At 46.7% G+C, this 16,406-nt stretch overlaps 1 protein-coding gene across 1 annotated transcript in view; it reads left to right on the top strand.

Moving 5' to 3' along the window:
* Positions 1–16,406, top strand: part of MYOCD (myocardin) — a gene marked incomplete at both ends in the record, with an annotated part of 82,852 nt that overhangs the window by 60,312 nt on the left and 6,134 nt on the right. The window contains 4 exons of the mRNA XM_081109277.1: positions 3,676–3,920; positions 5,325–5,478; positions 12,718–13,665; positions 15,936–16,079. Coding sequence (XP_080965403.1) covers positions 3,676–3,920; positions 5,325–5,478; positions 12,718–13,665; positions 15,936–16,079 — 1,491 coding nt within the window. The remainder of the gene's footprint in view (positions 1–3,675; positions 3,921–5,324; positions 5,479–12,717; positions 13,666–15,935; positions 16,080–16,406) is intronic.

Here is a 16,406-nt window from a genome sequence, read left to right as displayed (position 1 = left end):
GACTTCTCCTTGTTGAATATTCATCATCTCTAAATTAAGAGGATCCTAGAGGGCTTCTCAAAGAAGGAGGCAACGATGCTGGGAACCCCTCTGCCCTGCTGACTATGAGAGGCTCCTGGGAGGCCAATGTGAAGGCACAGCAGTGCTCTGAAGTGGAAAGTCTCCTATGGAGAGGAAGGTGTTCTCCACGCAGGCTCTGGGGGCACGGTCACAGGGTTCCTGCCCTCCAGGAGCCTGTTGGGCAGGGGTCCTCAAACTTTTTAAACAGGGGGCCAGTTCACTGTCCCTCAGACCATTGGAGGGCCGGACTATAGTTTAAAAAAAACTATCTGGCTGCTAAGCAACAGGCAGCGGCGGCAAAAACACCCGGTGGGCCGGATAAATGTTTTCGGCGGGCCGCATGTGGCCCGCGGGCCGTAGTTTGAGGACCCCTGCTGTTGGGTATCACAGCACCACTAACACAATGCTTTGAGCAAGTAAGGAAAATGTGCCCCTAAGAACTTGACCAGACATTTCTCCAAAGATAAGGAAATTGCCAATAATCACATTAAAGGCGTTACATGTCATTAGTCATCAGAAAAATGCAAACCAAAACCACAACAAAATACTGCAGCACACCCACCAGAATGCTATAGTAAAAACAGGAAAAAAAAAGCAACTGCTGGTGAGGATGTGGAGACTGGAACTCCCATATGTTGCCAGTGGAAAATTACATTTATATAATGTAAAATGGTTCCCATCCACTATGGAAAGCAGTGGTGGCCCCTCAATAAGTTAAGGGTTGAGTTATTGTGTGACCCAGTAATTCCACTGCTAGGTATTTGCCCAAGAGAACTGAAAACAGGTGTTCAAACAAAAACTTGTACATGAGTATTCATAACACACTCCTCACAATAGCGAAAAGTCGAAACTAACCCAAAGGTCCATCAGCTGAAGAATGGACAAGCATGTGGCATATCCACACAACAGAATATTATTCAGCCATAAAGAGAAATGAGTGCTGATACATGATATACCATGAATGAACCTTGAAAGTGTTATTCTGAGTGAAAAAGCCCAACACAAAAGACTACATATTGTATGATTTCATTTCTATGAAACATCCTGAATAGCCAAAGCCATAGAGACAGACAGCAGAAGTGGCTCCCGGGGGCTGCAGGAAGGAGGGAGGGGTGGGAGTGACTGCTCAGTGGTATGTATGGCTTTCTTTGGGGGGCAATGGAAATGTTCTGGAGCTAGATAGTGATGACACGCACAACATTGTGAATGTATTAAGTGCCACTGACTGTGTATTTTCAAATGGTGACTATGGTGATTTTGTGTTACTTGTATTTTATCACAATACTAGGGGCCCCAGTGGGGTCCCTTGGCCTGGCCTGTGCCCTCTCGCAATCTGGGACTCCTCGGAAGACGTCAGATAGCCAGTTTTGGCTCCATCCCTGCAGGCCCGATCCAGACAGGAGGGAGCCCGATCCTGTATGTTGAGTGTCCCCTGGTGATCAGTGCGCGTCATAGCGACCGGTCAACTGGTTGTTTGGTCGTTTGGTTGCTTAGGCTTTTATATATTTAGATAAGCAGAGGTTCCCCTTCCCCAGGCAGCCATAGTCCCGCCTCAGGACCAACAACCTCTGAAGCAGACTGAGGGCTGGATTTCAGTCCCCTCCCCTCAGCAGGGGTGTGGCCATGCCATATGAAACTCACAGATTGGAGACATGGCTGTGAGTTAGGAAAAGCTTCCCCGGTGAGTTGAGGTTTGGGCTGGACTCAGCGGATGAACTGGAGTCATGCAACAAGTGGAGGAGGGAGTTCCAAAACAGCAGAAAATTACAAGAAAAGAGGCAGGAGGGGTGAGCTGCTGGAGAGGGCAGGTCTAGGCAGGTTGGCACCAGCCTGCTGTGGCTGCCGAGTTTGACTTCATCTCGCAGGCAGGGGCTGCTGTGTTGTGTGGCAGCCCCACTGTGTGCGTGCAGGTTGAGTGAGGAAGCTCCAGGCCACAGGGTACACTGTTCCCTATCGCATTGCACTCACCTGCCTTACACCTTCGCGCCTGGGTCTTAAGCCCCTGGACCTTGGATGCACCACTGCCTTAGGTGGTTCTCCCCTTACGTTGGCCATGCAGTTCTGGGTAGGAAACAGCTAAACAAACCCACAGCTGGAATATCCTCTGGCCTCAGAAAGAGTGTGAAACGGCACAGGTCCATGAATTCAGAGCTCCATGTGCGCAGTAGCCTTTGCCCTCACTGTGCAGTGGCTCAGTGAGAAAATGGCTCGGTTTTAGAACCTTCTGGATGGCCCAGACCCTGTGCTAAGTAAGGCAACATGGAGAGAAAATCCTTAGCAAGACTCAGGGCTGAAGCTCCCGGGACAAGGCAAGTCCCAGTTGAGGTGGGAACAGAAGCTGCCAAGCAGCGCAGAGCTGACCGCGGGGCCCGGCGAAGTCCTCCAAGTGTGAGACTGATTCATTAACTGGAATGCTAATCAATTAACGAGCAGGGAAGGACGCATGCTCATTATTCATTAGTCTCCCAGATGCCTCCTTGAAAAAACAGAGGCTTCGGTGGTGGGATGCGCTGGTCAAAGGAAGGCAAGTGGGCAGCTCCCCTGGGTAGGTCACCTTCAGATGTGTGTTTTGTGGTTAAAGTGGGGACGCTGCCCTTCAGAACAGGCCTGCCAGCTATGCAGGAGCCCCCTCTTCTGGGCACTGCTGGTACCACACGTTCCCTCCACCTTTTCCCCAAATTCTCAAGAATCTTCCGTCATGACATCCATGTTCTTCACTTCAACCTTCTGGAAAAAGTCAAGGTTTGAAATTTATATTTTTCAACTGATCACAGTATGAACCTATTGCTTCCTGGAGGCCTTTGATTTTAGATTATAGATCTAATCACACTGCCCTCTAGCCCTGTTGTTACTTCAGTATTGTCTTTCATCACCCTTACATTGGTCACTGAGACAGGAAATAGAGGCTATTTTCCCCAACTTAGAGGTGAGGTAACTAAGATGTAGTAAGGTACTTGTACCACCTTCAGAAATTTCTCTTCACTCCCTAGCCTGTATGCTTAACTTCTCTTTATGTGTCCAAATCGCGCTCTATAAAGGGTAACTTCTGGGGGGTCCCAGGGCGTGGCTAGCCCTCCCCATAGTAAGTACAGTATTCCGAGGGTACCACTTCCTGATTTTATATCAGGATTAGGGATGGTGGTGGGAGGGACAGTCTATATTACTTTTCAGCCTGAAGCAGCAAAACTTCACATTCTGGATTTTCAAAGTCAAGGTTAATTTCATCTTACATGTATGGCATTACTACGTGAATTTGCTAGGTGCTTAACCAGCAGTGATTCCACATATACATATGAGAGTACTTTCCTATGAATCAGCCCCAAGATCAGAATGTGTTAGACAGCAGTTGGTCTGAGATGAGGAAAGTGTTCTCACTCTACTCTGGGAGGGAAAAGCTCCAGGAGCCACTACTAAGGTTCAAGATTCCCACCTAAGGGGTGTGCTTCCAGTCCATTAGGCATCTCCGTGTCCCAGGGTCTCTTTGCACATCGTGCTTTGCTGTCTGTATGTCCGAGATTCGAGAACATCTATTGGACAGAACCTCCTCACGTGTTCCCATGACACCGGTCATTCTCTCCATCACCTAACGCTATGTTCGTCTCCATCCTCTTGCAGTCCAAGTCCTTGAGCGACAGTAAGAACCGCCACAAGAAGCCCAAGGACCCCAAGCCAAAGGTGAAGAAGCTCAAGTACCACCAGTACATCCCCCCGGACCAGAAGGCGGAGAAGTCGCCGCCGCCCATGGACTCGGCCTACGCGCGGCTGTTACAGCAGCAGCAGCTGTTCCTGCAGCTGCAGATCCTCAGCCAGCAGCAGCAGCAGCGCTTCGGCTACACCAGCATCCACCCCGCTCAGCTCAAGTGAGTCCCAGAGCCCGGGCTGCGCACAGGGTGGGTGGCTCCTCTCTGCCCGGGCACCGGGCCAGCACCAGCGGCCAAGGCCCATGCTGCATCATGCCTCACCTGTTATGTTTGGAAACTGGGCACGCCTTTTCAGGAACATAGGCCGGGAGGGAGCAAGGAAATCAATGCCCCTGATAAGAGGCTCCCTGGGAAAAGGGCGGTGTGACCACTGTGAGGCTGCAAGTGGAACAGAGAGGTTTCTCTGCAGTTGGGGTGGGCGTTCAGCTGTCTCCCTGTTCGGCCTTGGATGACGCTGGCCATTATGCTGAGTACAGCCAAGCTCCGCAGGCTTGCTTCTGTTCCCCAGGGCTGCATCAGCTCAATCGCACATGGATACGCCCCACCCATATGCCAAAGTCTCCACCACTCCCTCCGGTCTCCCCCAGACTCAGCCTGAGTGTCACTTGCCACTTGCCAGCTAGCCTGCTGTGGTTTTCCTCACCCTGCCTGATCCTTGTAGACAATTAACTTGTGATCTCATCTAAATAGAAGTCACCCCCTAAGGGTTCTGGTCACCCAATTCTATAGTACGTGGGGGATGTTTTCCCCACATCACCAAGCGATTCCCCAACACCAGCAGGGTGTCCAACAATTCCAATTCATTCTGACACTAGCTACCTGGAAATAGCATCAGATTCCACAGGTAAGGGCTCAGCCCCCAAGACTGGTGCTCTCACCTTCTTAAGATGCCAGAAATTGTCCAGAAGTTGTTACATGGGCTTCTGGTCAACCAACTATAGATCAGAGATTCCCACAACCTACTCCTTGTGTTTGATTAATGTGCTGGAGCAGCTCATGGAACTCAGAGAAACATTTTACTTACTCGATCACTGGTTTATTATGAAAGAATACAACTGAGGAACAGCCAGATGGAAGAGATGCTTAGGGCAAGGTGTGGGGAGGGGCATAGAGCTTCCAAACCCTCTCCAAGCCGGCTATTCTGCCAGTACCTCCACATTGTCACCAACCCAGAAACATTCTGGCCCCCAACCTTTTGGGTTTTTACGGAAGCTTCATGGCAAAGCCAGGGCTGATTACATCATTGGCCATTGGTGAATTCAATCTCCAGTCCCTCACCCTGCCTGGAGGTCAGGGAATGAGAAGGTGGTGGGACCAAAAGTTTCTACCCTCTAATCACAGGATGAATTCTCCTGGCAGCCAGCATCCCTCCTTAGATAAAGTCCAAAAGCCACCTCATTAACATAACAAGAGACACCTCTGTCACTCTCCTCACTTGGGAAATCCCAAGCGTTTTAGCCGTGAGCCAGAAATTGTATGAACACCAAATATATATTTCTTATTATATATCACAATATATAGACCTGACTGTATTTCAAGTCCCTCTTTTTTGTTTGTTTTCAGGGAACCAAATGAGCAGATGGTCAGAAATCCAAACTCTTCTTCAACACCACTGAGCAGTACCCCTTTGTCTCCTGTCAAAAACAGCTTTTCTGGACAAACCGGTGTCTCTTCTCTCAAGCCAGGCCCACTTCCATCAAACCTGGATGACCTGAAGGTATAGGATTGGGCATGATTTTCTTTTCTTTTTTTAAACAAATACATCAGTACATTTAAAATAACATTTTCACCAACTGTTTCTTGTGTAGAACATGATGAAGAAGAATATGGGAGAGACTCAGTAGGTGACAGAGTATTAACTGCTATGGTTAAATACCCAACCTTGACTGGCTATGCAACCTTGGGTTAGTTTCTTAATTTTTAGCACCTCAGATTCCTCATTTGCATAAATGGCTTATCCTGAAAATCCAATGGAATCGTTTATACATGACAGAACGTAGCACAAAGAGTAGCTATGGGGTTGATATGAGCTCTGAACCAGTGGTCAATCCCATGGTGATCCCTTACCAATCTCTGGTAAAATGAGGAAAATAAAAACCATATAAAGGGCTTTTCATAAGTCTAAGTATGTTCAACAGATCTGACTAATATTTATTCAAAGTACTTATTTTCTCCAAATGTTTTGAATGCTGAAAGATACTTTCCAGTAGGAAATGATGGTACTAGATGAAAGCTGAGTGTTTCTGAGAAAGTTTTGTTTCTTTTTATTAAAAGAAATATCTCTATATATATATAAAAGCCTAAGTGACCGAATGACCAGTTGACCGGTCGCTATGACATGCACTGACCACCAGGGGACAGATGCTCAATGCACAGGATTGGGCTCCCTCCTGTCTGGATCGGGCCTGCAGGGATCAGGCCTGTGGGGATCAGGCTGAAACTGGATTGCGAGAGGGTGCAGGCCACGCCAAGGGACCCTAGAAGCGAGAGGGCTTCTAGTTATTAAATAAGGATACTAATCCTTATTTAACAAGATAAAATGGTGGTAACTCTATGTCTATTATATAATTTAAAGCAATGTACTAGTCTATGAAATCCAGTCAGAGACCTTCTGAAATGTAGCAGCAATTCGTGACATGATATGTATGTGCTAGCAGTTCACTCTGGTCACTGACCACAGACCCTCAATTACTGAGATGCCCCTGAGCTTTGAGCTGAGCCTGGTGTGGTTCAGAGGAACCCTCAGCACGGCACATGCATTCACCCGGGATTCACACAGAACGGAAAAGGGTGAGCGCAGTGCCTTGCTGCTCTGCTGTGCGAGCACACCTGCTGTCTGCAGCGCCTCCTCACTCTCAATGATGACACCTGTTTACCCACAAAGGATCTTACTTAGCATGGTTCCCAAAAGACTAAATTCATAAAAGTCCCCTAGTCTTCACTGGGCCAATGCCACAGCCCTGTCCCAGTCCTCATTGCCACCCTCATGCCCATGTTCAGTACTTGGTCATTATCTTCTTTGAAGGGAGATAGGATTGGGATTATTTCAAACTAAAGGAAATTCCATGGCTGCCGAGTGCCAACACCAGTAAATAATGTGTATCTTGGGTTCTAATATCAAAGGCTTCTCTATTCCTCCCACTTGGAATACAGTGCTCAGGTTTGGACTTGGCATCCATAAACCTAGATGGGGATGCCAAGCGCATGACAATGCTCTCCGGAGCCGTAGGGTACCACCTTCCACTCCCCAGATCATAAACCCATCGCAATCAAAGCAGGCTTCCTCACCTGGGAAACATTACACCATGAAATAAGCCAGACACAGAGACAAATATTGTATGAGTCCACGTATATGAGGTACCTCGCGTAGTCAACTTCATAGAGACAGCAAGTAGATGCGGGCTACTGGGGGCTGGAGCAGGTGAGAATAGGGAGTTAGTGTTTCACCGGGACAGAGGTTCAATTGGAGATCCTGGAAAGGTTCTGGAGATGATCCTGCTGATATTTGCACAACATTGTCGATGTACTGGTGCCACTGAGAAGTGATTGAATGGTGCGTTTTATGTTACATGTCTTCTACCACAATAACAAAGATTCCTTTTGAAAGGAGTCTCGCACTGGATGGGAGCCTGGTCAGGTAGGACTAGAGATGCCTGGGCCAGAGAAAGATGGTCCATACATGACGTGCCAGCCCCCAGGGCCCTGAGGCCATGTTCTCAGGGTCACTGGCTGGTCACAGTCCCAGTAATTAGCACAAGCATTAGGAGATGATGGTGATGACAGTGGCAACTAGCATTTTTTAATATAAGCTGTCAGTCAGCCATGCTACGTAGATTTGCTTTAAATTTTACCCCACGACATACATTTTAAATGGGAATGTAAAAATCAAAATCTTAAAGAGATTAAATACTGGATGACAAAACTGGGATCTGAACTTAAGGGACTGATTTCAAAGGCTTTGCCACTTCAGATGAGAATGGAAAGAAAGGAAAGGACAGACAGAAGACTGGACTTGACCATGGGGTGTGGGAGAGAGGAGAGAAAGAAAGCTTAACTGGGTCAATGGGAGAGTTTGCACAGGTGGCAAACGGGGAAGGTAGCTTGGGGAGCTGATATGAGGGGACACGGGCAAGTTTATTCAGTCTGGGAAAGCTGAGTCTCTGGTACCAGCAGTTTCTGTTAGAAATATACCAAGTTGGTTGGGTTCAGCTGTGTTGTTGGGCATAGGGACAGAAATTTGGGGATTGTTTTCATAGTGGGGAGGGTTGAAACTAGAAGAGTGGATGAGATAGAAGGAGAGCAAAATGGAAAGAGTGGCGAGGAGAATGGAACAGGGAGAAAGGAAGGAGAGAAGAGGAATAAGGGAAGCAAATGATATAATCACACTTTGGGAAAGGAAGAAATAAGAGGAATTAATGAAGGTGACCCTCCAAAAAAGTAATCAGAACCTGGCCAGTGTAGCTCAGTTGGCTGAGTGTTGTCCTGTGCACCAAAAGGTCGCTGGTTTGATTCCCGGTCAGGGCACTTACCTAGGTTGCAGGTTTGATGCCCAGTCGGGGGCATACTGGAGGCAACCAATTGATGTTTCTCTCTCACACTGATGTTTCATTCTCTCTCTTTCCCTCTCCCTATCTCTCCTCTCTAAAACCAATACAAACATTTTTTTTTAAATAACCAGAAAAGGTAAGGCAATGAGGTGATATTTTCCATAAATGCTCATGTTTTGCTACATAGAAATTAAGGGGGAAAGTACAGAGAATAGAGTTTAGTTTCTCATTAAAAACTTACAAGAGGTAATATCACAGTCCATTTTTTGTGTTTGTTTTGTATCCAGTTTCTAACAAACTAGTGGGAGAGAGAGAGAGAATAAGAATGTGAAGGTGAATGGGAAATTTAAAAACTGGGGCAATATTTGATAGAGACTAAGAAATAATGGTTCATATTTTTTAGATGTGATAGTGGTATTGTATCTGTGTTTTTTTAAAAGTACTTATCTTTTAGAGATAGATACCAAATTCTTACAGATTTAATTATATGATTTCCTGCAACATAATTCAGAAAACATAGGGGAAGAAGTGGTTTGGGTATAAATGAAACAAGATTGGGCATGAGTTGATAATTATTGAAAGTGGTTGATGGTTATATGGGGTTCATTATACTTTTCTATTACTTTCATGTATGTTTGAAATTTTCCACAATAAATGGTTTATGTTATCAATGATTGAAACACCAATCAATGCAGGAAGGAGGTGTATACAAAACTTTGTTCCAAGCAAGCCCACACAGCATAATATTCTGAAATGTAAGGTAAACTGAACTCACCCAGCATCCAGTTCACTTTAGAATATGAGCTACATTATTTGATAATGTACTTTAAATTATTCAGTGTCAGAACAGATTCCAAAAATAAATGCAGAACTCATTAATTATAAGTAATTCAAAATTAAGACAATGAGTTGGCACTTTGCACTTTTCCCAACCAGCAAATCTAAAAGAAAATAATAAAAGCAATGCTAGCAAGACTGGGGGTGGGGGGGAGCATATGTATTGCTTGGGGCAGTGTAAATTGTCTTAATCCTTTTAAAATACCTTTTAGCTGAGTGTAAAATAATATTATTCACTAGTGAAATACATTTGTATATAGAGAAGTAAAGAGTATTTTAAAAGGCAGTTGACTCACATAACAGATTCTATTTCCTTCTAGTCTTGAAATGCATATGGACATATTTTGCTTTAAAATAACTATGTGAGCATAAATTTCTGACATGCATTTTTGTTTAACATATGAACATTTTTATAACTCTTAATAGTCAAAAATCCTTTCATTTTTAATAACAGTATATTATTTCACCACCTAGTTAACATTCCTCTGTTAAACATTTAACTTGCTTCCAAATGTTTACTGTTAAAAATATAACTTGTACATACACTTATTAATTTATCTAAATATCTCCCCAGGCTAAATACATAGGAATGGAATTTCTGAACCAAAACATATTACCATTTTTAGAAGTTCTTGCTACATATTGCCCACTTTCTGTCCTGAACAACTGTGCCTCGCTAGTCCCAGAAGCAGTGTTAGCACTTCTCAGACATGGGTGTGCACACGAGTCACAGGGGCTCTGGGTAAAACGCAGCTTTCGATTCAGTAGGTCTGGGAGGGGCCTGAGATTTTGAATTTCTAACATGTTCCCCAATGCTGCAAGTGCTGCTAGTCCACGGACCACACTCAGAATAGCCGAATATCTATAATAATAAAAGCGTATTATGCTAATTAGACCGAACAGCCAAACAACCTTCAGGACGTCCTTCTAGTCATCCTTCCGGACGACCTTCCCGATGAAGCTGTGGCATTGGGGGCTAAGGCAGAGTGGTTAGGGGCAATCAGGCAGAGTGGTTAGGGGCCATCAGGAAGGCAGGTGAGTGGTTAGGGGAGATCAGGTAGGCTGGCAGGCAAGTGGTTAGGAGCCAGCGGTCCTGGATTGTGAGAGGGATGTCTGAGAGGTCCTGGATTGGGAGAGAGTGCAGGCTGGGCCGAGGGACACCCCCTCCCGTGCACAAATTCCATGCACCAGGTCTCTATTCTATACTAATAAAAGCATAATATGCTAATTAGACTGGACAGCCAAACGACCTTCTGGACATAACTCTAGACATCCTTAAGAACAAATACACAGTGGTGGGGACCGAGGCAGAGGCAGTTAGGGGTAATCAGGCAGGCAGGCAAGCAGTTAGGGACAATCAGGCAGGCAGGCAGAATGGTTAGGGGTGATCAGGAAGGCAGGCAGGTGAGTGGTTAGGGTTGATCAGGCAGGCAGGCGAGCAGTTAGGAGCGATCAGGTAGGCAGCAAGTGGTTAGGGGCGATGAGGCAGGCAGGCAGAGTGGTTAGGGGTGATCAGGCAGGCAGGCAGGTGAGTGGTTAGGAGCCAGTGGTCCTGGATTGTGAGAGGGTGCAGGCCAGGCTAAGGGACCCCCGCTCCCATGCACGTGCACTGGGCATCTAGTTAAGTATAAAATAGCTTAAAAACAAAATAAACAAACACAAACCAAAAAACATTTTTAGCCTTGGCCAATGTGGCTCAGTTGTTTGGAGCATCATCCCATACACCAAAAGGTGGTGGGTTTGATTCCTGGTCAGGGCACACACCCAAGTTGTGGGTTCAATCTCCAGTCAGGAGGCAACCTGTTGATTGCCTCTCATATCAATGTCTCTCTCTCACCAATTTAAAAGTTTTATTCATTTATATTTGCTGCTATTTAAGTAACACAAAGTGCTATTGCAAATTTCTTTGTCAATTAGATGAATACAAAAATATGTATATTTTGTTTGCAAATCTTGGACTACTAATGATGGTACTCATACATTATTGGCCATTTAAAAATGTTCTCTTTTGTGAAGAGTTGGATGATGTCCATTGCCCATTTGTATGTTGGGTGTCCATCTTTCTCTTCGGGTTGTTAAACACATGCTTGGCACATCGAGCATACTAATGCTTTATTATTTTTCCTGCAACTATTTTTTCTTAAAATTCTATTTGCATTTGCATCTTCATTTCATGACTGATAGGAGTTTTCAAATTTTTTTGGTCAACTTTTTATGATTAGCTTCTTTGGTTTTATGCTCAAAAGGTCTTCCCCTAAAGAATATCAGAAGGATATTTTCGTACATATTCTTCTAGCTGTTTATGGAATTATTGACATTTAGGTATTTAATATGGTTCCTGTTTTAATTATAAAAGTAATATGCTTATGGGAACTACTTAGGAAATACAGATAAAGAGAACCATCGTTAACATTTTAGCACATCTTTATCCAGATATTATAATCTGCAAGCACAGGCTTAAATATATATTCATATACATTATATATGTGTGTATGTATATATTTAGAGCACATATACTGTATATATATGTAATTCTTAGAAAATAGAATGAAGTAATTGAAACCTTTTAAATGTAATACTATACCATAAATAATTATTTTTATATCAACAAATATTTATAGCATCAGTTTTAATAGAGCTAAAGTATTCCCTCATTTGCATTCATTATTATTTATTTCGTTTCTATTTTATATGTGCATCAACATAACAATAACAGCCCCTACATGCCTGACCATGTGCAAAGTACTCTCCCAGTGCTTCCCACTGTTTAAGCTACCTCAGTCCCCACGAGAGACTATAAAGTGGTAGGATTGTCTCTGTCGTGCAGGAGCGAGCTGGAGCACAGGGTGACCACTGAACTAGGAAGAGCAGGGCCAGCATTTGAATTGGGGGTCTTATTGCCACACCTCTCTCTCTCAGTAGAGCACTGCTATCCGCCAGCTGTTAAACTCAGGACAGGGTGTAATGTACAGCCGCGGTTCTCCAGCACTGGGCCCGGACCAGCGGCTTCAGCGCCCCGGAAACTTGTCAGAAAGGCACCTCTCAGCCCCCACCCCTGACCCACTGAACCAGAAACGGGTGTAGGGGCCCAGCTACCTGTGTAAGAACCCACAGACCTGGGTTCTAGCACCTGCTCAGGTTTGAGAATTGCCCACAAGGACGGGTGGGGAGGTGGGAGGCCGCACACTGGAGTGTGAGGATGCTGCAGGATGACTGGTTGCCAGAACTTGGGCAGGTTTCAGTCTTCTCATCTGTAAAATGGGGACAGGACCAGGATGGGATGGGCGGGCAGCACAGAGGTGCCTCTGTGGTTCGTGTGGGCTCTACATTTCCAGGAGAGGTCTATGATTCAGGAGCCATGAAAACATGGGATAGGACACATTGTAAGAGCATTAATAAAATTGTGCAAAACTGACGTATATTGGGTGCAGGGGAGGAAGTGAGACGGAAATACTAAAACGAGAAGTGGACACTGTGAGACTGCATTTGTGATCGTTTGACGTTAATGTAATAATAATACACGTTTAAAACACCGTCATGAACAGCACAGTAACGTGCCCCGCTCTCTTCAGGTGTCCGAGTTACGACAGCAGCTTCGGCTCCGAGGCCTGCCGGTGTCAGGCACCAAGACGGCGCTCATGGACCGGCTGCGGCCCTTCCAGGACTGCGCGGGGAGCCCCGTGCCCAGCTTCGGGGACATCACCACCGTCACCTTTCCCGTCACGCCCGCCGGCGCCCTGCCCCATTACCAGTCCTCCCCGTCCGCCGGCGCCTTGTCCAACGGCTTCTACCACTTCGGCAGCACCAGCTCCAGCCCCCCCATCTCGCCCGCCTCGTCCGACCTGTCGCTGGCCGGGTCCCTGCCCGACACCTTCCACGACGCGTCGCCCTCCTTCGGCCTGCACCCGTCCCCCGGGCGCCTGGGCCCCGACGACAGCCTGGTGGGCAGCCTGGGCGGCGGCGGCAGCGTCCCTCCCGAGCTGGACGGGCTGGACTCCGAGAAGGACAAGATGCTGGTGGAGAAGCAGAAGGTGATCAACGAGCTCACCTGGAAGCTGCAGCAGGAGCAGCGGCAGGTGGAGGAGCTGCGCCTGCAGCTGCAGAAGCAGAAGCGGAGCAAGGGCGCCGCGGAGCAGGAGCCGCCGCCCTTCCTGGGGGCGCCCATCAAGCAGGAGGACGCGGCCTCCAGCTGCCCCTTCGCCGCCCGGCAGGTCTCTGCGCACAGACCCGGCGGCGCGGACGGCCACCAGGCGCCGGCGGGCGGCGCTGCTGCGCTCCTGCTGCCCCCGGGCGGCAGCCTCGGCCTGGAGCCCGCGCGCCAAGCCCACGCGCTTCCCTCCACCTTCCTCAGCCCGCAGTGCTCGCCGCAGCACTCGCCGCTCGGGGCCGTGAAAAGCCCGCAGCACATCAGCTTGCCCCCATCGCCGAACAACCATTACTTCCTACCTTCGTCCGCAGGTGCTCAGGGAGAAGGGCACGGGGCCTCCTCACCTGCCAGCACCCAGGTGTGTACTGCACAGGTAAGAGCTCCTTGGCCACGCCCGCTGCACCCCCTTCCTGGAAGCGGGGTGTGGATTTGCAGAGCTAAGAGCTGGTGCTGGAACTTTCCAAGTCCAACAGCACCTCGCGGCCACGAAGATTCTGGGGCCTTCAGAATAGGCGGACTTGCTTCTCTGGGACGGAGGCTGGCACACTGGTTCTATAAAACGCTGGATAATATGTTTGTCTTTGGGGGCATTATGGTCTCTGTCACAACTACTCAACTCTCCCCTGTAGCATGAAAACAGCTGCAGACAAAGTATAAACAAGTGCACGTGGCTGCGTTCCAATAAAGCTTTATTTACAAAATCAGGTTTGGCTCCCAGGGCTATACATTGCCAAACTCTGTTTTAGGATTCCTTGGCACCACGCCTCAGCATAGGCCCAACCAATTTATTCCAAGAGCCGAAAGGGAAGTTACCAGACCTTACTGGTCTCTGTGTGGTTGGTCTGCAGAGTGCAAATATTTACTGAGCACTTACTGTGTGCCAGCCCAGACCCGCTTCCAGTCTCCTGGGACTAATTCTGAACTAACCAAAAAAAAAAAAAAAAAAATCCCTATTCTCATGGGGAGACAGTAAATTTAAAAAATATATAAAATATATAATGTATTAGAAGATGATACATCTTATAGAGAGAAAGCAGAAAAGAGGGGTGAGGAGTTTGGAAACTTGCAACCTTAAGTAAAAGGGCCAGGGACATTTGAGCAAAACTTTCAAAAAGTGAAGGAGAAAGCCTTGTGAATATTTGGGGTGCAGGCATTCTAGACAAAGGAGGAACAGCAAGTGCCAAGGCCCTGAGGAGCGAGTGTGCATGGAATGTTCAAGCATCAGGTGGAAAGCCAGTGTGCCTGGGGTAGAATGAGAGCAGAATTGTAGGAGACAGCTCAGAAGAGTAACTGTTTCAAAGACTAGACCAAGGTGATCATCAAAGACTTTACTTTGTCTGTGAAGACAAAGAATTATTAGGAACATCACTTTAAGTCTATCTGAGAAAAGGTTACATCAAGCATGTCAAACTCCCAGCTGGCAGGCTGCAAGTTTGACATGCTTGGATCATGAAAAGATTCCTAGCACTTTGGCGTTAGAAAGGGAGTAGGAAGAAAACTGGCATTAATTGCACTCCTGCCACATACATGTACATGTATATGTATATGAGTAATCTTGTTCATTGTCACAACAACCTTTTGGGCTCCGGTTCATTATTCTTTATTTGCCGCTGGGGAGAGTGTGGCTCCGGGAGGTGAACCTGGGATTATCTGATTCTAAAGCACATGCTCCTTTCACACTGACTGTTCTCTACCCCGGGAGTGTGAGGTGTGGCCATGGGTAAGGAGAAGACATTTTTGCAAACCCAGTGGAGCAATGATACCCACCCATTTGGGAGGAGTTGGGACTTAAATGCATTATCATCATCAATGACAACATTTATTGAATGCATAGTGTCCTGGGCAACAATGGTAAACACAGCTCTTTTTACATAGCTCTGCACATTCAGTTCTAACGATATCGATACTCTCCAGAAGAACCAACATTTGTACAGTGATTTACAGTTTACAAAGCACCCTTTGAAGGCATGAGTGATTGCTTGATAAAAAGATATTGAGCAATCTAGAATAACATTACTGACTTGTGTCTATGACATTGCGGTGGGGGTAGGGGTGGCAGATTGATCATGAAGGGCTAGAAAAGTCCAGCAAGGCTTTGAGAAGGGGGTAGACTTAAAAGGAAGTACAGTGGGGCCTTGACTTACGAGTGTCCCGACTAACGAGTTTTTTGAGATACCAGCTGTCTCTCGGCCGATTTTTTGCATTGAGTTGACAGAGTAATTTGAGTTAACGAGCTCCTCAAGGAGCTCGGTCTCTGAACAAATTAAACTCGTAAGTCAAGGTCCCACTGTATAGCATTCAAAAAGGAGAGTTTGCAAAAAGGCATTCCATGAGCGGGAAAAAAAACAATAGGGAGGTAGCATGTACAGGGCATGCTGAGGGGAGCTCATAAAGGGATTAGTGGAACTTAAACTTGCAGAAGGAACTAGTACTTGACTAAAGTCTTAAACACTAATGTTGGGGAGAAGTGGAACTCTATGCTGTTGATCTGTAGGAGCCCCTGAACGTTTTGAGCAGTAGGTGATACATAAAAGCCAGAACTGAGACTTTGGTAATGGAATTTACCAGGGCCAGGTGTTAACAAAGGCTGCTCTCAAGAACGCCACTGATGGTCGCTTGACTTGTGCTTCTTTCTTTCTACAGAACTCAGGGGCACACGAGGGCCATCCTGCAAGCTTCTCCCCCCAGCCTTCTGGCCTCCACCCCCCTTTCTCTGGAGCCCAGGCAGACAGCAGTCATGGTGCTATGGGCAATCCTTGTCCCCAAAGCCCAGGTGTACAGCAAAAGGTAGGCATCTGGGAAAAGGTTTAGACTTGGGATTGACTTTGCCTCTTCTTTCTCCTGTGGATCCTTTTCATCCCAATGATGAGGTTCAATGGCAGAAATAAATGACATTTTAGGTAGAAACAGGCCTGAAATGGATGTACTGGTACAAGTTAGGAGGTACTTCAAGAAGTCATTTCCCGGCGTTATTCCAGAAGTCATGGTGAATAACATGACCCTGGTATGTTTGTGAGACACCGTGGTGAACAAACCGGTTTCAGTGAAGCTGAAATAGGGGAGTGTGGGACATACTGGTGGAGAAAGTGAAATACATGGATCTGTGGAAAGGAT

Source organism: Myotis nattereri, assembly GCF_964212035.1.
Source record: "Myotis nattereri genome assembly, chromosome: 16".
NCBI lineage: Eukaryota > Metazoa > Chordata > Mammalia > Chiroptera > Vespertilionidae > Myotis > Myotis nattereri.
The sequence above is the reverse complement of the archived record's forward strand: the minus strand, read 5'-3'. Positions and strand labels throughout refer to the sequence as shown.